The sequence below is a fragment of the Maylandia zebra genome, linkage group LG7 (genome assembly GCF_041146795.1).
Source record: "Maylandia zebra isolate NMK-2024a linkage group LG7, Mzebra_GT3a, whole genome shotgun sequence".
Taxonomy (NCBI): Eukaryota; Metazoa; Chordata; class Actinopteri; order Cichliformes; family Cichlidae; genus Maylandia; species Maylandia zebra.
In genome coordinates this window covers 46,784,399-46,806,635 of record NC_135173.1, presented here as the reverse complement: position 1 = coordinate 46,806,635, position 22,237 = coordinate 46,784,399, and the positions used below count along the sequence as shown (strand labels likewise).

The following is a 22,237-nucleotide window of genomic DNA, read 5'->3' as shown; positions in this document are numbered from 1 at the left end:
ATTTCTTTCACTTCACAGCCAAAATGACCAAATAAGCCGTACACAAAATGTATTTCAAGTAGCACAACTGCTTTGTTTTTTATTGCAACGAAAATTGCACCAAGGGTAGAGGGGAGAAAGGGGGGGGGGGGGCGGCGACATTTACAAGTGAAAGTTTGTGTACAAAATTGGCGAGGAGGCTTGGACACAAAATTCGAGTAGTGGTATGGTTGGTACAGGAAGTTTTTCGTCTTTTTTTTTTTTTTAAAGAAGCCAACACTGACAGTACCATGTTGAAGTCAAGGCAACTAGCAGTTGATTTTTGTCCTCAGGCATCGCAGTCAGACGGGGCACACGGGGATGACACGACAACACAAATACTGACACTGTGCGAGAGATGCAAGTGAGGAAAGAACGTGGTGAAAGTGAAATCTGACGAGTTCTTTCAGTCCGTATTGGTCACCTCACATCATTTTGTAGCACAGCAAGTGATAGCTCCATAAACATTTTAGTCCAGTGTTTCCCCCAGGATTTTTTTTCCTCTGGGGTGAAAAGGCCTCAAAACAGCATTCAGACCATTCGAACATGCGAGGAAGGCCCGTCAGAGTCGGAAACGCTGTTTCAGTCTGTTACCCCCTCCTAACAGATCAGACGGCGTGCTGCTGCGGGGCCAGTCTGCTACTGATGGCTTTTATGACATGTAGTGAAAGTTGAATCAAACTTGTTTAGTAAAAAGAAGTCCAGTCTAAGGACAATGCAAATCAACAGATCCACTGAGAACCCTGGTCCCTCTCCCAGTATAGACTGGAAACAAAGGTTTTTTTTTTTTGGTATGGCAGACATGGAAATCCAAGAAACACGCCTAAAAACAGCCATTCTCAACCACTTGATAAAAGCATGTTTCTGCACTTGTAAAGTGTCAAGAGTAAGAACAGCTCTGCCGGTAAGTGTTTAAGGCACTAATTGTTACCCAAGTGTGCAGAAAAGCAGAACTGTGAAGGCTAGAGGCTCATCCTGCCTCATTTGCTCGCTCCCATTATAACATTATGGCACGTGGTTGCAAATACTGCAGAAGAGCATTCATACAAAAACACTGACACAATTCCATCACTCAGCACACAACCAGACATTGATGGCATTAAAAAAAAACAAGAAAATGTAGGGGCATGTGGGACAAAACACAGAGTCTTACAAACACTGTGAGAAAAGTTCCTTAACGCTTACATTTAAAAATGGCATTTGTGTTACAAAGGCAAACTACAAGATGAGGTTAAGCATTTTTGTTTTTGTTCACTGTTGTCAGCATTAATGATTTAAAAAAATGAAACACTAACAGTGATGGAAACAATTATCACAGGTCTTTTCTTTTAATACTCGAGTCAGTGATAAAGGGAAGAAACCAAAAACATAAGACATGATCATTTCAAAAAGAAAAATCAACCATGAAAGGTTACGTTGATGAAAGATTTGGCCCCTCGCCTCATGTGAAGGCCAAATGACAGTGTTTATTCATAGTTAAGGCTTTTCAATGTTACAGACTGTCTGATGGCATCTACATAAAGCTTTCTTTGATTCAGTCCGGAGTAACCACATGCTTAAGTGTTTCAGAACATACTAGAGTATGTGTGAACCTCCACCTCTGCTGCTCTCCAGCATGAGCTGGGCCTGGGTAACAGTTGGCCCACATGCATGGAGAGGGGGGGGGGAAGGGTAGTGTAACATAAAATGTTATCATTTTTATGTCTGATAGTGTCATATTCTAGGCGCTACCTCTGAACAATGTCACTGATCTCTTTGACGGAGGACAGCAGCTTGCTGAAGTCCTGCTGTGCACTCGAGCCCCCCGTGGCATTGGGGCAGATCTGAAGCTCTCGCAAGCTGCTCTCAAGCTTGTTGATGGCCTCGCGAAAGGCAAACTTGTTCCTCATCTGCTGAATGGAGTCAACATAGCTCACGCAGTACTTTGACAGGTTCTTGCCGGCCTCCAGCACGGCGCTGTGGCTACCCGTTTGCTCGGAGTTGCGGGAAATGGCGGCGCGGAGCAGCTCGGTGCCCTCCAGCACCATTTCGCGTGTCACGGCTGAGTTTGGAGTGCGCTCGGAGGCCTGGCGGGGTGCAGTCTTGCGGAGGGAGGATCGGGTTTTCGCTAGAGGGGTGAATGCAGTAGGTGAATTTGGATCGTTGGGGGAGGTGAGGGGAGAAGACAAACCTCCAAGGCTCTGGCTGGAGGGGGAGCTGGTTACTGAAGTGGAAGAGGCGGAGGTCTTTAACGGTTGAGGTTTAGAGGTGGAGCCCAAGGGCAGCTTCTTGGAGGCCTCACTCAGGGGTAAGCGGGCTTGGTCACTGGGAGTGGCTGTGTGGTGGGGATCTGAGATGGAAGGGAGGCACTTAGCTTTGATTTCTGAAGCAGTCGGGGAGGGGAGCTCTTGAGTGGGGCTGCGGGAGACCTTGCCCGTTTTTGCATTAGTGGGTGGTGGAGGTGGGGCTGGCTTGGGTTTCTGTATTTTTACTCGATCCCTGCTGGAGGAGAACTCCGTGTGCTTGTTTCTGCGAGCCCTGCATTCTTCTCCAGCTGCTCCCATAGGAGGGAACACATTGGGCTTCAGAAGCTCGGCATGCAGAGCGCTGGTCTTGGAGCTTTCTGGCCCTGACACACTGGGTCTCTTCACCACCTTAGGTGTCAAAGCCTTGGGACTGGAACCAGGACTGAGATCATTATCTCTGCCTAAGAAGGTGGATGAAATATCTGGAGATGTATTCAGGCGTGGTGGGGGAGTCAGGGTGCCCATCCGTGGCGCATTCTCTCCTTTCTGCTGCTTTCGTGGCAGAGCTGGCTTGCCCCCGACGGTGCCTGTGTCGAAGCGGCGATGGCTCAGATCTCGCGGCAGTGTGACAGACTTACATTCTGTGCCATCTGAGCCAGTGGGCATGGACCAGAAAAACCTAGAGTTAGAAAAGGGTTCCTCCTCACTAGGTGGAGTTGTTGCTCCCTTTCCACCTGGGCTAGTCACTACAAGAGGTAACTTCTTTCTAGGGCAAGAAGGTACTGGGTAGGTAGGAGCCCCATTAGTTATACCTGCTGCTCCATTATTATTCGTACTGTGGAGGCCATGTATGGCGTCATTAATGCCCAATGATGCCCCGTTGTTAAAGATGTCACTGTCTCGAGGATCTTGAGTAACGCACCTCCTGTCAGAGAGGCAGTCTCCTTTAAAAGAGGAGCTGCGTGTGGGAGGAGTTGGCGCACTCTTTTTCTTTTTCTTGATGAGGCTGAGAAAGCCACGCGTCTTGTCCTTGTCCTTGGGCAGCAAGCGATCGTCCTCATTCAGGTTGCTGTCCAGGGGGGGGCGCTCTTTCCTGGGGAGCATGGATGACGACACAGCCCCCTCCGTTTCCAACAGATCTGTGGAAGAGCATAAAAGAACCAGGGGACTATCAGCAAAGGAAATCAAACAACTATAGATTTTTATTTGTATTTTTTTCTAAAAAAAAAATTTTTCAAGAAAGCGTAAAAGCAAGCTCCACCAGTGTGTCTGCCAAACATATTTAGAGCAATGTCAGGGCAAAGAGAAGGGCAGGACAGCAGATCATGTATAATTAAGTCCTCACAGCTGGAGAAAAAATGCTTTGGTGGGAACAATCCTTATTATGTGGTTACAGCCAAACAATTCAGTAAGAACTTGATCTTGCAGGTTGTCAAAAGCTCAGAGTGTCTTTACTTCAAAGGGAAATTGGTGGTGAGACATTGTTTCATTTTACCCACAGAACGTTTTGTGGTCTTTAATTCTTACCGATTATTAAGATTATGAATGTGAGCATCAAATACTGCACTACTTATTTCAGGGTAATGTAAATAAAGTGTGAAGGTATATTTAACAACTAGCAATAAAGGCACCAGGCATACTCTTTAAGTTCATGTCACCTGGGCTCTCTGTATCTCGGCTGTCTATGTTGCTCTTGCGAGGTCTGGTCTTGGTGGGCAGCTCCGGAGCCTGCTGGATGGAGCCTAATGTCTTCTTTCCTTTCTTTCCCAACTCCTTTTCCACCTCTAAAATCACAAATACAAGAAGGTTTGGACATATTAGCAACAAACAACAGGCTTGAGTGTGTTTACATCAGGATATCTATGTAACACACTCAAGCCTGAGGAGTATCAGAACAGTTTGCCCCAAACTGAAGAGGTTTTAGACAGAAAAGAAATGGACACTGACCATCAGAGATGCTGGATTCCTGGAACATGGTCTCAAAGGCTTGGTGGGTTTCAGCAAAAGTTGGACGTTCTGAAGGGTTCCACTTCCAACCTGACAAAAAGAAAAGGAAAACAAAAAGTTATTCCAAAACAGAAGCGTGCCTTTAATCATGTTTTTACAAGATGGGTTGTGGTACTCACAGGCCATCATGAGCTCATAGACCTTCTCGGGGCAGCCCTCTGGTCGATCCATACGATAGTCTTTTTCTAACAGTTCATAGACCTGGGACAGGTCGATGCCAGGGTAAGGAGACATGCCATATGTGGCAATCTCCCACAGCAGCACACCAAATGCTGCAGGAACAAGTTGAACAAGACAATAAATCAAAAAAGAACAAAGTCAAAGACTACGAATTGAGATCATGTGAGGAATATGTGCAAATTAGAATGAGGGAAATTAAATTTGTTTCACATTGTTTAACAGCAGAGTAAAAGACAGGAGCTCACCCCAGACATCAGACTTAATCGAGAACTTGTTGTAAGCCAGACTCTCTGGAGCTGTCCACTTGATCGGGAACTTGGCCCCGGCATGAGCCGTGTAGGTATCTCCAATCATCAGCCTGCTCAGGCCAAAATCTGCAACCTTCACCAGGTGGTTCTCCCCAACGAGACAGTTACGGGCTGCCAAGTCCCTACAGAAGAAAAAGCAGTTATGAGAGGAAGTGATGAATGGGAAGCTGTATAGAAATGCTGACTTTGAAAATGAGAAATGAGAATTTATTAAGCTGATATGAACCCAAAAGAAAAGAAACAACAGAACAGCGGTGTGTTTTGTTAGAGAATCCTCTCAGGTGCCATATTTCTACAGATGAGTTGTGGGGTAAAAAAAAAAAAAAGAAAAAAAAAGAATAAATTTACAATTGCAAGCTGAGTCGTGTCAGGCTTAAAAATTAAAATCCAGTTTCACAAATATGTAAGTCATAAGTCATATAATCGCTTCCAAAAGATACGGCTGGACGTGCCAGAACAAACAAGCTTTGCTACAAGATCGACTTGTCTGTGATACAATGAGAGTGTGAGAGGAGCACTGCTCAGGAAGGAGAGGGGAGAAAAAAAAGAAAAATAAGAGAAAATGAGATATGAGGTCAAAGGTGTTTTTTGTCCCTTCCAGCTTAAAACTGAAGATGGGCAAAAAAAAACCAATAAAAAAACATCTGTCTTATAAACCCAGGACAGGTTAGCAAGTTTGCTTTTTAGGCCTTCAAACCCACCTGTGTATAAAGTTTTTTTTCTCCAGGTATTCCATGGCAGAGGAGATCTGTGTGGCCATGTGTAGCAGCACCACAGCATTGACCTCCTCTCTGTTGCACTCCCTCAGGTAGTCCAGCAGGTTACCGTGGGTCATGAACTCTGTGATGATGTAGAACGGGGGCTCCCGTGTGCACACGCCTGCCAAAAACACAAGTCCCGCAACACAAATCATCATCTCACAGCTTTTCTTGGGTGCAGTTTTTATTCCAGATGCAACCCCAAAGTGAACCATTTCTCCTCCTGGCTTGTTAGGCAAACACGTGTACACATCTACACTATGGAGCCACTAAAAACAAAATACATCATTTCTAGCAGAAGATTTTGCGTACATGTGTTACATTTAAACAGTGTTTATGTAAAACCCCCACATTAAAGCAATGATTGTTGTTTTTAGTCACATACCTAACAGCTGCACCAGGTTAGGGTGTTTGATCTCTTTCATAACCGCAGCCTCCTTCAGAAACTCCTCCACCTCCATCGTATCCTCCTACACAGTTTATGGAAAGAAAGAAAAAAGAAAGTGAGGACAGCAAAGGATGGCTGGGTGCAGTTGCATCTGTGCTACACCAGATGGTAGCATTATTCAGCCAAATTAAAACCATAGCTTGGAATGTTAATATGTAACACCAGTAGTTGTCAAAATGTTTCCACATGAGTAGGTCGATGCTAATCTTCTCTGTCTCCGTACCTTTAACGTCTTGACTGCCACGGTGAGGTTGTACTTCTTCCAAACGCCTTCGTACACTTCCCCATACTGGCCCCCTCCTAGTTTGTGCTTCATGGTAATGTCAGTGCGCTCCATCTCCCACTTATCGTAGTTGGGAGAAACTCCATAGATGGTGGGCTTGTTACGCTTCGGCGCTGGGTAGTGCAGTGTCGTGATGAGGCCGTCGGCCACGGTGGAATGGTGGTGCACCAGCTCGGCCAGTGTGTTGAAACGGCTGTCAGATGAGACGTAAAGCTGTAGAGAGGGGGGGGGGGGGGGGGGGGGGGGGGGGAGATTCTATATTTGAGTGGATGCAAGAGATTAGAGATCAGATTTTCTTAGCCTATCAGAGGCTCGTACAGTATTTGGCAGGTGGAAGGATACTGGACAGAACAAAGTGGACAGATTTTCTAGCCTTTTCGGAACAAAAACTGATTTTTGTTCCAGAATGTGACTTCTGCCTTCTTTTATTCTTGTGAATACGCTCTTTGCCTAAGGCCTGTGGAGGGAGGAAAAAAGGAAAGAAAGAGAACAACCTTGACTGCGGTGAAGAGTCCGCAGAAACCTCAAGACGATTTAATGGTTTAAACCATGACCATTTACTAAATCTAGGAGGGGGAAGAAAAAAAAGAGCTTACCAACATGAAAATCTTTTTTCTTTTTTTTTCTCTATTCAGAGCAGTGTTAATAACAGAGCCAATGTGCAACAAAACCTGCAGCTCCAGGGAGTGCTGAGGTAATTTCAAATTATTGGCGAACTCTATCATACCAGACGCTTGACTTGTAGCTCAGTGGGAGGATGGAAAACAATATGCGATGGGGAACCAAGTGTATGTATGTGTGTGTGTGTGTGTGTGTGAGAGAGAGCGTCTGTGTTTGTCCATTCGCTTCTTTGTATGTGTGTGCATACTTGGCTGCATCTGTGCTAATGCATGTCTTTGCATGGGCGTCAGTGTCTGGCCAGGCCTTGCGTCTGCTGGTCATTATGAGAAGCACAGTGGCAGTTAGAGGCATTCTTCTCATAGCTGGCGTTCCTAAACCTAGTTCACCTCGCTCCATCACAAACAGCAGGGTGACACGGCCAAAAGTGGCTTCTCGACCGATATAGCCTTTAAGGGGAGGAGGGGGGAATCCCACTCAAGAAATTCAGCCACCTACGTGGATCTGCCATGAACATTAAATACTGGTAGTCTGCATTTTTAAAGTTCTTAAAATAAACCTCTTTTAAGTTGTTGGCCAGCCTCAACTCCAAAGGATTTAAGCAAAATGTTACAATTAGAAGTACAGAAACATGTAAAACTTGTAGGTCTTTAGTCTTGAATAAAATTAAATCAAGCACGAATTAAAACAAATCTCTTTCATCTTTTTTTCCCCTCTAGAGACACTCCACATTTAAAACTTAAGAGTAAGACTAGTGTGACAGTGGATTGTGCAAGCAGGAGGTTGTTTAATCCTTTCTTTGTGCTGGTGCAATTATACCTGCAGCACTGTTGCCACTGCTAGCCAATATAAATAATAGGCCTTCTTGTCCCCACTGGTTTTCCATCATTCTTCGGCCGGAATGACGGTGGAAATGGTATTAAATTATACAATTGTATTTTGTGTGGTTTTAAATATGCCATTAAAAATATTTGATTTAATTTGACTTGTACAGTGCCCGTAAGGCAAGACAGGAAGGCAGCATTTAGTGCGTATTAGAGTGAGTGTATGTGAGTTGGTAATGCTGTGATACTCAAGGAGACAACAATATGAACAATATGTGCAAGTAAGTTAAACGATTACTTCCTATAGATATTTTTGGCAAGAACGCAGCACACTATAAAAATACACTTGGCCTATTGTGGCTTGCTGGTGTGTGTGTGTGTGTGTGTGTGTGTGTGTGTGTGTGTCGTTAATTAATTAAATTACTTAAAAACACTGAGCTAGAGTTTTGAATGTGTTGCAAGAACACACATTTAAAAACTATCATGAACACACTGTTAGCACTACCTGATTACCAAGACGTGCTGGCCAGTCAGATACAGATGAACCATCCAAGTACCAACTATTGTGAAAGCATGTGAGAAAACAACCACTTAGAGACGTGGAGTAAGTTGGAAAAGTGCTTGTAAAGAACCCATTTAAAAAAAACAAAAAAAAGACAAAAACATAAATACTTTCTTATCGTGTGACTCTTTCTCACCGCTGATACCCACCTTGCCATCAGACGCAGTGTTAATCCTGTAATGGTACACTCTCCCCTCATACCGCAGAGAAATGGACCTCTGACCGGGGCTGCTTTCGCTTTCACGGACCAGAAAGCTCCCGTTGATGCCCGAGCTGAGCAGATACTCTGCCGCGTTCCGTGACACGGGTCCATGGTACCAGCTGTGCTTCTCCAGGCTGTTGACTGGGGTGATGTAGTTGGACGGCACCCAACCTTGGCCATTCTTGGTCTGTGCTTCACACCACTCGCCGTTATGATTGTAACCCAGCACACGCAGCTTCTCCCCTAGTCAACATAGAAAGTCAACATTATTATATCATGTCTGGAATATTGTAATTAATTATTCAGTAGTTGCAAAAACTCCTCGGAATGTCTCAAAGTTGTTTGGAACACCCCTACAAGACTTCTGGTTGAGTCTTCTAAGTACTCCGATCACACTGTTGCCAATTCACTCACACTGACTCTCTATTAACCTCAGAGTCCATTTTAAGATTCTGATTTTGACTTTTAGAGCTTTATTTGACTTTTACATTCATAGACAGAGCTTTTGCAAAAGTGGCCACCCAGACTCTCCCTGCGACCCTGAGATCTGTGGATTTGCTAATCTCATTCAAAAACCAGCTAAAAACTCATCTTTTAAGACTTGGGTTTGGTTAACTTTTGTTCTCATGACCTGGCATTTAGTTGTGAAGCACTTTGTGATGTTTATCTTGAAAGGTGCTATCCAAATAAAATGCAACTTATCCTGAAGACACCATAATATGAAAACATTTTGAGAATAAACTATTCATATACACAACATAAAAGACATAAAAAAAACATACACAATTAAATAATGATGGTGGCCTATTTTTGCTTTTAAATTAAATAATTGTGTAATCTTTGTTATTTGGCAATAAACAGCCAAAGTAAACAGACCTAATCTTTGCACCATTATAACAAGCTGGAAGGCAGCACTGTAGAGGACATTTTCTTGTTTATTCCTGTGCTTAAGATCCATTCTTCCTTCCTCTGTTTGTCTGTGTCTGCAGCATTGTTTTACAATCGCTTCAGTGGAAAACGACCCACGTGTGAGGCCATTGTCAGGAAGTGAGAGTCAGATGGGAGCGAAGGCAGAACGGGAAGGAGACGGGACACTAATAAGTGGATTCCCAGCAATGGTAAGAATCGTATAAAGACTTCAGCAATCTCCAGTAGAGATCATTTTGTAAGTTACATCCCACTCAAATTTAATAGATGTGTGTTGGTTTAGATTACAAACTCAACCAAGCCTTTTTCAGAAACTGATCTGACTCATTCTAAACTAGAGTTACTCTTACAAAAATTGGGTAATGGTCAGGATTATTTCCTTCCTTGTAGTGCCCTTGTGACCTGGAGTTTAATAAGGTGCTTAGCTTGCCTGGTTCATTTCCACTAGCATACTTTTGTATGAAATCCTTTTCTTTCTACCTTCACAAATACTGCTTTGTAATTATTACTATTTGCTAAATGGACCCCCCCCCCCCCCCAAAAAAAAACAAAACAAAACAAAAAACAAACAAAAAAACTTATATATAAATATTTTTATAAATCCTTCATTTATTGCCCCCACCCTCTTACCTTTAGTAATGCTTAAAGTGTTGTCACCACTGGCCACAAAATCATAGAGGGCAACAAACAGGTTGGGGTCATTCTCACTGGGTCCAGCCAAAAGGTTCTCTTTGGAGTTCCAGCGGGCTGCTTCTGTCAGACCCTGACCCTCAATTTCTGGCTTCTGGAGAGCTTCTGGAAGAACAACAACAACAAGCCTGTCAGAATACAAGTATGAAACTTCAATATGAGCAAAAATATTAATTATGAAGTCCGGAAGAGACACCACAACACTGACCCTGTGAAGCATTTTCACACACAAGTTGGATGATTCAGAACACTAACCTCTCCATCTGTCATTTTATACTTTTTTATATCACTTTCAGCCCATGTTTTGCTTCAGCAGTTGTGATCCCACCATGAAATCAAGAGTAAAGAGGCCAATCATGTGATCTAAATTGTACCTCAAGCTTCTACAACTTTTCATTTCCTGGATTATCCCTGTTTAGATTTAATTTTCCTAAATACCTAGACAATCACCCTCCCCCCAAGTTAGGCCATGAGAATATGTTTCACCACTGATCTTGTCTGTAAATATAAAATAGATAAGTTCAAAGTAGTTTAATTTAAAATTTTGTTATATATGTCTTAAATTATAACAAAGCATAAGAAGTAAACCTGATTGATAACATTCAAAATGTGACAAAATAAAATAATACACAGAAAAAAAAAGAAGGATTTTGTTTACAGTGAAGAGCAAGAAAAAAAAAAGAGGAGAAACTATTTAAACGCAGTTTGGCCTATAAAATGAGCTCGACTGTGCGGTTTTCTCAGCTGTTGTCACACATGTTTTGGACCCATCTTGCATTTCATTCTTCCAAGCATTCCCAAAAAACAAATGGCTAGCTACTAGCATGTGACAAATTAAGTTTTACCGGCAAAGCACAGCAGTGCAGATTTTATCATTTAACGGCTTTAGGCCATTTTACATCCATTTTATCTGCGAGCTCAGCAGGAAACTTCTTGACTCAGGAACGCTGTCAGCTGATCTGGGTCACCTGGGCATCACAGGCTATAAAACTTACCCATGTGCTCACTTTTCTCTCTCCCTTACAACAGCTGACATTCATCTTGCATCACTTTCCTTTGGTTATCACCACATTCCTTGCTGTGCTCTTAGTGCTCACTGCTCCTTTTGTTTTATGTAAAAGTCTTGCATGGATTACAACACATACCACCACACATATCTTAGTTGCTGTGCAACTGCAGCATTTGTGTGTTCTAGTCGTTCTCAGAAACAAAGCCAAATGGTTTGACTGAAAGGGTGAATGATTAAGAAAACATCTGATTTGGTAACAGCAGATAAAATATTCTGACTTGTAACTGTGTTTATTTAGTAATTTAGCAATTATGCTCAACAGTTGTGCCTCTGACCCAACTGAAAAACTACAGACAAATCAAGACTCAGCTAAACACATGTGATTAATTGACCCAATGAAAAAGAAACTAGACAATTTTCCATTAGTGCATCTATGAAAATCCTGTAACAGAAATAAATAACCTATTCCAAGACTAACAATGGACTAAGGACAACTTACAGCTTCAGAGGAGGAAGTTGGGCTCGTTCATAGAACAAGATAGCTCTACCTCAAGCCAATAATGTAACCTAAAGGCAAAAGTCAATAAAATATAGCTAATTATGCATTTGCATATGCATTTATCATTACAATGCCTATTTGCAATTAAAGAAGAGCATGTTCTTATCCACTCTAAATTCACCAACCAAAACAAGCATGTACCCCAAGGGGTGTGCCATTAATGGTTCGTCCAGTCACGCTGTCACTAGTACAAACCTCCAATCACAGGTTTTTGCTTGTTTTGTACAAAGAAAACAGTTTCTACTCCATTTTTTGTAACTGCCTCGTGATGAGTATAAAAAGATATTACCCTAGTTTCCCTATACTGAATACATTTTTAAAGTGGATATCTCCAAAACTGGCAACTCACGCCAACGTTTTGAAGATTGATAACACAATTTGATTTAATGCATTAATACTTGGATGGGTGAATAACCATATTGCAAAGATAACAGTTTGTGGAAAAAGCAGTGGCTGTTATTCAATAACAGCAGCAACAAATGGGTTCATTTCAACATGAGCTTAAAGGGCCATTGTGTAATGGACTTTCTAGTCACAGTGGGAGATGATATGACTTCCAAATTCCTCACAACCTAAAGTATTTCAAAGATTTAACATACAGCAGTAAACTAATATAACCCTATACAAAGTAAACAGGCCCACAACTTGTCACATGACATTGTTGACAAGTTCCAGGCATCAATGTATTTGGAGGCTAATGAAATCCTTTCACACCAACTCTTCTGGCAAGCTAGGCTCACCAGCCTACTCACAGTGAGACTATCATAACTAAATGTGCTGCTTTTTTTTTTTTTTTGTAGCTAAAGGACCTGATGGCTGAGCTGCTGATGACACACAGGATAGATCTGGCTCATACCTACATTTCTATATTTCTCCTGTCCTTTTGTCCAAGGTGTAAACCTTCAAAAGCACAGCCAGCCATTCATTCATAAGTACCAAGCTTAATTTTAGCAACAAAAACAACCCAAATTCAAACAGATAAGACCAGAGATCGAGCAAGATAGGAAACCGGCTCAAATGGGGCGGGGGGCTGCATACAGTTTGGGCTGGTCATACAGTGTGTGGGCAGCGATTTTAACAGCCCGTGCCACACATGCCCACTTAACAGGCCAGAAATACTGCAGCTATTTGTGAGATGATGACAGCATGCTGACACATGTGTCAACAGAGAGAGAGAAAGAGGGGGGAAATGAAAAGTCATATGAAAACAGAAAAAAGGAGGTAAATGAAAGAAAGAAGCAAAGAATGGGAGCAGCCCTCGTATCAGACCGCAGCTCTCCCCAGTCATGGAGTGGGAGAAATTACAGCATGTCCTGGCTGCATTAGTGAGATGACAGTCAAAATGATTAAATATGTGAGGAACTCCTAAAGAATTTACAGCCATGACTGCACTTCTATCAGCATTAGGAATGCACTGGAAGTCAAACACTGATGCAAGAAAGAAAATTTCTGCAAAAAACTAGGAGCTGTGTCATCCTGGTGATTCTACTTATCTCTAATGAACCAGTTTACAAATGCAACTAACCAGCTGGTACAGCTGTTAGTTCCCATCAATTAGTTCCCATCAACTGGTAAAGAGAAAAAAAGGCTGATTTATTGCAGATGGAACACACTTAGTACAAAATTACATATTTATGAGTAATGAAAAGGGGAAAACTTCTACCCTAATATATTCCTTTTGCTTAAGATGCTATGACTGAAGTAGGAAGTGGTGATGTACTTCTACTGACTGTAGATATGTTTGCAAGATGTTCGTGGGAGATAGCAAGGAACCAGGTGAAAAAGTAGGCAACTATGCATGAAAGAAACACCATTTAAACCCCAAGCTCTCTGAAAATATCCACAATCTTCCTGCTATTATGCCCATGGAATATAATTATTCCAACAATGTCAAAAAGCTTGCTTTGTTCATGGATCAAAGACAAACACAGCCTCCCTGAGGCATAATCAGGAGATTTGTTGTGCCTTCTACAATAAGATCTAAGAGTTAGAGGCTCTTTATCACTGTCACTTACTTCAATGGGGCCGTACAAGTACTATTAACTCTATTAAATCATTTGGTTGTGCAATCTACAGAACACACAAGACTTCACTCAGTCTCCCAGTACTAATCTTTTACTATGCACAGACCCAATATGTCCTGGACTTCGTTGAATTCCCCTTGTGTTGCATAGATAATCCGGAAATCAACTGTGCGTGACGCTAGGAAAAAAGTTCACAACCCCCTCTCCCTCTTTCATTATCTACTAACTTCATTATGGGAGCACTAAACAAGATTGAAGTAGTGTAATACAGCAGAGAAGAAAAAGGGAGCGCAGACTGAGATTAGATCCCCTCTCCACATAAACAAGAGTTAAGTGGGACATGGGCAGGAGTCAGATTTCCTTGTATTCTCTTCTCCGTCTCATTTTCCACTTTTTTCCTCTCCAGCTAGCCAGTGTGTCTGGGCTCCCCAACCCTCCCCTGAGCTTGATCTCCGCTTTCCCCTCCCCATTCTTCACTTTCCAGAACCCAGAAATGATTGTTGAGATTTTACACGGTGGATACTTCAACCTTTTCTTTCTTTCCTCTGTGCTCATAAGCCTTTACTTTTTCTCCATTTCTCACATCTCTCCTGTGACTGTTCCTCTTATGGCAAACTGTAAAAATCAAAAGAAACAGAAAACTAGATTTCTTTACCTGGCAAATAACAGCTGGAGGACGACGTGAGGCCTTTCTTAGATTTACACCCCACCAATTTTAGGCATATCTCCAACATTTTCATTTGCTTTCTTTCCCTTCACGCTGAAAATATTGTTGCTTGTTCAAACCAGATGTCCCTTGAACGTTTCTCGTCTACATGTGTCCAACAAAAGAATAATAAAAAAATCCAAAAGAAGCTGACAAAAGTGGAAAGAACACCAAGTAAAGAAGAAATAGATATTGGTTTGTTTTTCCTGGAGTCCTTCCAACTGAAATGTATCCTTTTATTATTGTTCTCACTCCTTTCCGAAACAGAAAGAGTCCGCTGTCCGGCAAAGTCTACCAACTTTTCCTTATGAGCGTCTCCATGTTTTTTTCCCCCCTCTTTGGCTTTAGGTTGCCTCCACAGTTAAACAATCACCAAAAAAACCCCAACAAAATAGCGCAGATTTTGTCCAAACGTTTATCGCCTTGTAGATTTATCAGTTGAGTACACACTAGGGCCGTCTGTGCGGTGCCATTCCTCTCTCCGTCCCCCTGTGTGAGTGAGTATCCGAGGCACAGGGACTACTCGTGCTGCAGCTGCCAACAAAGAGCCTCTTTCAGGCTCAGTTTGCTGCACTCAATGACATCAGCTCAGCCCTCCCACCTCAAAAGTAGGAGGGAGAGACCACTACCACACACACACTCTCCGAGAAGAATACAAACAACACCCCACCAGTATCCCAAAACCCATGCCAACATGTGAGTCAAACGCTCTAATTTCAAACTATGAAAAGAGCTCAGATGGTGTATACTTCTAAAAAATTCCTCCTTTCTTTCTGCTGAAGTCATAGGATAATTACAAGACACTCCTCCTCCTAAAATGCTTAAATCCCCTCCCCCCTTCATCTTTCTGCCACTATACCCTCTCTCTCGGTTTTTCCTCTCTCTCCCTGCCGTCTGAAATGTTTACAGGTTGAGGAATCTGTTCTGGAAACAGGTTGTTAGAGGCATAGCTAAAGTGCTCAATCAACAGGGGAAAAGTATAACTTCTGCCATTGTGTGCTCTGGACTTCACACTCATTTACCACAGGTCATTTGAAATGGGAATTAAGTGAGCAACATATTGAAATTAATCAAAATGAGGGCCTGTCACCGTCTCTTGTATTTGTTTTACTTTACAAGAAACATACGTGGCTCTGTGGTTTTGAGGCAGGGTCTCTGCCTTGACCATAACTAGAAAAATAAATAACCCTTGGCAGAAGTTGCTGGACAACTTCACAACTCTCTCTTTCCCCCAGCTATCTCTGTATTAATCACTAAAGCGGAGGTTGCAACACACTAGCGTACTAAATCTACTGAATTAAATCACATGAAAAAAGTCAAAATTATTATTAAAAGCAACAAAGTCTGGAATGTTACTAAAGCTGCCAATGGCATTTGTCAAAAAACTTCAAAAACTCTAAACTATTTGACGAAAGCTTCTTAGCAAAATTTAAAAATCCATTCCTAAAAACATATGCAAGATGCACCCTCCTGTGCCCCAACTGACCATTATATTATATGTGTGAGTGTGTGTGTGTTTTATTTAAAGACACAAATATTAAGACACAAAGGTATAATGCAAAATAACTGGAAGATGAGACCAGACTTCAACCAGCCTATCTTTTCATACATACAGTGCTTGACTTATCAAGTAGTCCAACAGGACAAAGAAAAACAATTACTACACAACCTGCATAGCTACAAAAACCTACATCAAAGCAAATTACCATATATTCTAGAAGACAGAGAGGAAAAAAAGAAAAGAAAGGAAAAGAAAAGAAGAAGTTCTCCCCATTCATCATAACAGGAATACACAAGTGAGAAAGTACGGAGTCTTCAATCATCTTATTTTGTCCCACCATGCTATATGAAAGACCTTTGGTCATCAATACACTGAATCCTGAAACTGCTTTGAAAACCACAGCATTTAACATGCTTCTGACTACCCCTGGCAAATATTTTCCACATAAATGACTTACATTTCACTGTGTGTATGCGGTTGAATACAGAGATCAGAAGTCCAGTCATGTAGGTGTTGTTGGGAAGCTGACTGGGTGGACACCATAATGCATAGAAGGAGTGTCAGGCTAGTTTGCTGGTTGACCTTTTCATTGGAATTTCATTTCAAAAGCAAGGACTAAACATACACCCTACACAGGAAAGCATACTGATGACAGTGACTTATCTTTGAAACACAATGGGAATGCAGTGACATTGTTGACTGATGTAAACTTTATCAACTACTGGTTAAAATAATATTTTCACATGGGATTCTACAGACTCATGTAGAAACTGTAGAAACTGCTTCAACAGCAATAACATGAAATCATTTTTTGTATGACTCTTGCACATTTTTGGAGGAATTTTGGCCCACTCTTCTTTAGGTTGCTTCAGTTCACTGAGGTTTACAGGCAATTTCTCATGCAAAGCTCTCTTAAGATACCATCAGAGCATTTCAATCAGATTGAGGTCTGGACTTTGACTAGGTAACACCTCCTGTTTCATGACCCAATTTCAGCCAAGCTGTTGGACGAATGGCCTCACATGGCCTCACATCTGACTCTAGAATTCTTTGGTTTATAGAGTGATAGCATGTTTGTGGTGAGTGTGTGTTTGGCTTTCACCAAACATGGTACTGTGGTACATGGTCCAAAGGACATTATTCCAGAAATCTTTTGTTCAGATGCAATTCTACCAACCTAAACCACTGTTTTAGAGAGAAGAGGCTTTCTCCTGGCAACACTTCCAAACAAGCCATACTTGTTCCATTTTTATCTAATTGAGATGTCATTTAAATTTAACATGATACCTCAGGCTTGTATAGTCTGAGATGTTTTGCAGTTTCTCTGAGCATTGCATGGTCTGCCCTTGGGGTGAACTTGCAGGGATTCCTGAGAAGACTGTGGCAAACGTGTGAATGTTAATCAAGTGGACTAGCAGCACCTGGCTGCTACTTACCCTCTTAATTCCTATGGATGCCAGTAAGGGTGTACTTAGTTTTTAACAAAATACATTGAGTCCTGTGAAAACATTCTTCTTCGCATGACTGTATATACATCTTAGTAAAAGATTACTGATTACTGAGCATTAGAATGATTGTCCAACCTATAATTGGCTTCGTGTGTGGCTCATTTAATGTGTAGATTGATGCAGTCAAGGACAAAGAGAGGAGAAAGCATGAAGGTTATTTAAAAAAAACTCACTCAGATTTATATTTTTTTTAAAAATCAAGTTCTTGTTAACATCTCCAAAGCCCTTTCCAATGCATGTGAGTCTACACTGCACCTAGTTCATTACTATTAGCTCTTTCATATCACAGTCGAGTAGCAGGCTCTGTCATGTACCTCCATTTGTGTTGTTTTAGCTCAGTGTGAGTCTACATTGCAAAGAGCAGAGGAAGTAAGAATAACATTGCTCAGGTTGATGACAACTTATGTTCCTATGTGTGCAATAAAGGTTGTCCATAAAATATTACTCTGTTTAAATCATAGGCAGTATAACAGTTGGACATAGCCACTGTGAATTCACCTATACATCACTGAAGCCCCGTTACAAAGGCTCGAGGTGAACGTTTCCACTTTCCAAATCAGAGGGTCCACAAACTTAATGGCCAATGACTAATCAATCTGCTCACTTGTGATAATTTACAAAATGAGCCCCATGTTTTATTCAACTTGAGATTAAACTAACCACTAAGCCTGTAAAATCAGTGGGGAAAGTGTTTACTTAGGTAACAGAGAAAGGGCCATTTTCCCATAGACCTCTATGACCTCGTTTCTATTTTTGGTCTCTCTCTTTTTTTTTTTTTTTTTATAAGTGTAGCTTAAGGTATTTCGGTGTTGGTATCCACTTTTGGTACTCTATAGTCTAAGGGTGCTTTCACCCCTGCGCTGTTTAGTCTGCTTAAATAAAACTCTGGTTGGTGTTTTTTTCCCTTTGGTGCAGTTTGCTTGTGCAGATGTGAACAGAGTAAAAACCAAATCAGCTACAAAGAGACCCTTTGAAGTAGGTGGTCTCGCTACAGTTCCAAATGATCTAAATTTAACCTTGATCCAACCCAACTTCCATGTCTACGCTCCAAGTTTGAGCTGAACACCTTCCTGTAGCCAGGTATATTTTGATTTCAGGGATGTGGCAGACTAACGCAGACATCCTGAATATACAAACTGCACCAACTAGTCGTAAAGTGAAGTGATAATTAGAGAAATTCTCCATGTTATCCACTAGTCCAAAAGGGACGCACTGTGGTTTGCTTGGAATTTTCTTTGTGTGAGACAAATCAAACAATGGGGAAAAGGTACAAGTTCAATTCATCAACTGATTCTGACCAGAGAAAATTAACTGTAAGAGTAAAAATACCCCAAATTCTTTGTCTTGACAGTTTTGATTAGTGTTATTTAGTTTTACCAGTTAGCACCTGGCCGCTGTACATTTTGCTCCAGGCATTGCAGATTTGTTTGATGTGTTTCATAACTTTTTCTCTTCCTTGCCCAGGCAGAAAAGCACCCTTTCTTTGTTCCAACTCACCTCCAGATTTACAAATTAAAAACGGGATTTTCCTCCTGCTTAAGAAAAATAAAAAAATATGGATTCCAAATCCGACGAGTGATGTCACATTGGGTATGTCTGTTTTATTTTGTCTACGAGATGAAGCTTAAGGGAAAAGTTTTATTCAATGCTGGGGAAAGGGTGAAAATGAATACATAGAACGATGCAGCTTAAACTGTAGTGATGGGGTTTTTCTTCCTTTATTTTTTTATTTGACGGGTATTCTGGAGGCTGCAAGTGTCGGCCAAACTCAGATTGGCTTTTTAAAATCTCAAACTAAGAGGAATCCCGCCAAGAGGATGAGGTGACTCTATACAAATAACAGCACTGGCATGGGTGGGCCTAAAACAACATATCCATGATACTCTCAGTACTTTAGCACACTATTGTATGCTTGTCTGTTAGTCTCATTAGTAATTATGGGAATTGTTCAATATGGCAAAGTCTCACTGGCTTTGAGCAACAAACTCAATACCCTGAACATTCAGTCACATGCCACTAGGCCCTACATCATTGCTTCAGTGCTGGTATGGCAAACATTTGTGTTCCTCTCATGCACCACCCCAAACACCAATTAAGAAGAAATGCAGGCTCCCTCCGACTCCGAGAAGGGCCCATTAACTTACCGCAGTCACAAAGTGTTGGGGAGATGAGGATGAGGGGAAGAGGAGAGGGGCTATAAAAATGGAGGAAAAAGGAAAAAAGGTTGCAGATGGAGAAACATGAAGCACATTGTTTGGAAGTGAGATCATAGGAGAATCATTCGCTCGCGTTTTATAATCTGAACCTAGTGTGTTAACAGTTAGCTGACATACATCCACCCACGAGGTGGCTTTTAGCCCTCTCTCTCCCTCTCTCTCTCTCCATTTCCTATGCCCCCCCCCTCTTGCCTTCCTGATTTCTTTGTCCAAAACTTGAAGTATGGGATGAGCGCTCATAATAAGACTCAAACTATTTGTGCAAAGATGTTCAGGTAACACTGACATGACCCAGACTCAGATTTCTCTTCCCAAAACACGAACAAAATTAAAAAGACCCGCTAGGAACATATTCATATGATGACGTGTTAAGGCAACGAAGGCAGAGGTATACAATTGACTTGCATGATAAATAAAAACAGGAACAAAGAAGAAAATTAGAAGTTGATGAAAAACTACAGTTGTCATCAGCCTGATTTCTGTCCCGCACATAAAAGAGCACAGAGTCCAGCATATCCACAGTGCATAAAAATGCTATAAATTCCATAGATCTACATTATGGAAAAATAATGAATATACATTTAAACTGAATAAACTTTCAGAGTACAACAAGATGGGGTGTAGCGATTGGCACAAAGCTATGTGGGCTCTGCTTAGCAATTTCACATTAATTTTTATTGTACACAATTTAGCACCAAAGGTAATCCGCATCTGTCAGTTGTCCTTAATCTGTTGATTGAACAGACACTCAAGAATCAGGTTTCATGTATACATGTGGGTACACATATGGCTGTTTATCCAGGACCCTCTAGAGAATGCAGGCAGAGTGTCGGAGGCATGCAGACCTGCACTTGAGGTTAGGGGGTTTAGATTTCCACGTAATTCTCCACAGGGAGACACTTAAGAAGAAAACAGTTGCTGGTCTAGTTCAAGGTTAATGTTGTAGAAGTGTAGCTGCAGGTGGTAATAAGTTACTAATGTTGATGGAAGGGAAGCTAACCATACAAGTACATTCATGTGTATAGTTTAATCCTCGCCATGTGATTGGACAAGAGTATACTAACAGCTCAGCTTTGCAGCAATCTTTAGTACAGACGGTCTGGCAGCAAAACCCCGCCGACCTATTGGAAAAGGAATGAGGGAACCATTTTATCATGATGACAGATGAAAAATAGGGCAACTCGTATCAAGTGACTAAGCACAACATAATTTTTCCACATGATGGAGTGTTGTGGCCTGTCCAGCGTGTGCCAGAAAGATGCAAACCTTGCATAAAAGTCATAATTATGCAAACCTGCAGAGTACTGGAACATATGGGTGATAGCCTAGGGTTAAAATTTCATATACCGAGCAAACAAGACAGACGGTGTCGAATATACACAACAATCCGTCACTTGTCATGTTTAAAATGACAACATAATCATCTGTGTTGCGAACGCCTGAAAGTTAGCAGGATAGAAGAAAGGCCAAGCAAATGGGCTCAGAAATAGGTGCTAATCCAGTATTGTTTCAGATTTTAACAAAACTCTGAAAGTTTACCCAGAGTGCTGGCATTAAACAGCTTATTTCAAACATATATCACATTATTTTATGAGTATGCAGATTCAGAATAGGAAAGGCAAACTTTCGGGAGGGAAAAAGAAAGCTGCACAGAAAAGGTTGCATGTGAGTAGATGGATTGCAGTGCTACAGAAATTAAGAAAAGAGTGTTAGCACAAAAACTTCTATTACTACTTTTGGATGTAAATCAGTGGGTAACACAATGACCACACAGTGACAAGACAGCACAGACAAACAAAATAAAAGTAAAGAAAGAAACAGTCTTTGTGCACAGTTTTCCTGCTATCAACATTACATGTCTTAGAGACATCTAAATGCCTGGGGAAAGACCCATTTGTCTGAATGCCCACTGGAGTAAAAACAGCAACAGATACACAAGCAAGCCACTCAGGCTATGAGACTCTCAGGCTGCAGCAGTGGAAGTGCTTATGCTCTTCTTAGAGTCTAAGTGGATCCAGATGGAGCGAGCATTGCAGGCCCCCTCTTAAAGCTCTATGAAGAGGAGCTTACTACAGCATTAAGGGACAGGACGGCATGACAGTACTTCATAATAAACTGGACAGGAAGGGGAAAAAGAAAACAAATCAAAGAATGGTTGCTTATTCCCGCTTAACTGAAATGACACTGGAACTTTTTGAAGACAAACAGAGGCGCACCGACCACATATAAATGCCCTAACGTCAGCTTGTGCTGCCCTCATGTCTGCCTTTGATCATATCATCTGTAAGAGGGGGAATTTCTGAACTGTAAAGCTGAACTGTTTACCAAAAGAAAGAGCTGGCACGCTAGGTAGCAGGTTGTCTGCAAAGAAAACAACAGCTGGGACTGCCTGCTTGGGTACGGAGTGGAGAACAGGGTGAGCGTGTGACAGAGTGTGGGCTTTTGTTATGGAACCAGGTGGTGACAAGCTCCCATGCTGCATTCCTAACTCAACTTGGAAGTTCTCTGTAAGCACACAAGTCTGTATGTGCGATGGGGAGATAAGTTGGAAGATCCCACATGTTGCACTGAGACAACGAAAACTGTAGTGATGCCAACATAAAAGAAGCCGATTCAAGTTTGAGCAATCTATCAACAAAGACAGTCTAACTTGGCTACAAAAGC

At 41.7% G+C, this 22,237-nt stretch overlaps 1 protein-coding gene across 5 annotated transcripts in view; it reads right to left on the bottom strand.

Annotated features, from left to right (window-relative positions):
• Positions 1-48: 48 nt before the first annotated feature.
• The window catches only part of abl1 (c-abl oncogene 1, non-receptor tyrosine kinase), a 34,166-nt gene continuing 11,977 nt past the window's right edge, over positions 49-22,237 (bottom strand). For 3 of the 5 annotated variants that reach the window (XM_012916721.5, XM_012916722.5, XM_076886511.1), the window contains 10 exons: positions 9,991-10,155; positions 8,381-8,676; positions 6,168-6,440; positions 5,882-5,966; positions 5,440-5,617; positions 4,676-4,860; positions 4,370-4,522; positions 4,191-4,280; positions 3,902-4,027; positions 49-3,382 (listed from right to left, as the gene is read on the bottom strand). In XM_012916721.5, coding sequence (XP_012772175.2) covers positions 1,746-3,382; positions 3,902-4,027; positions 4,191-4,280; positions 4,370-4,522; positions 4,676-4,860; positions 5,440-5,617; positions 5,882-5,966; positions 6,168-6,440; positions 8,381-8,676; positions 9,991-10,155 — 3,188 coding nt within the window. In that variant the 3' untranslated portion in view covers positions 49-1,745. Of the gene's footprint in view, positions 3,383-3,901; positions 4,028-4,190; positions 4,281-4,369; positions 4,523-4,675; positions 4,861-5,439; positions 5,618-5,881; positions 5,967-6,167; positions 6,441-8,380; positions 8,677-9,990; positions 10,156-10,895; positions 11,021-14,297; positions 15,065-22,237 lie in introns of those variants that run through there. The other 2 variants (XM_012916725.5, XM_076886512.1) reach the window with 2 other exon arrangements.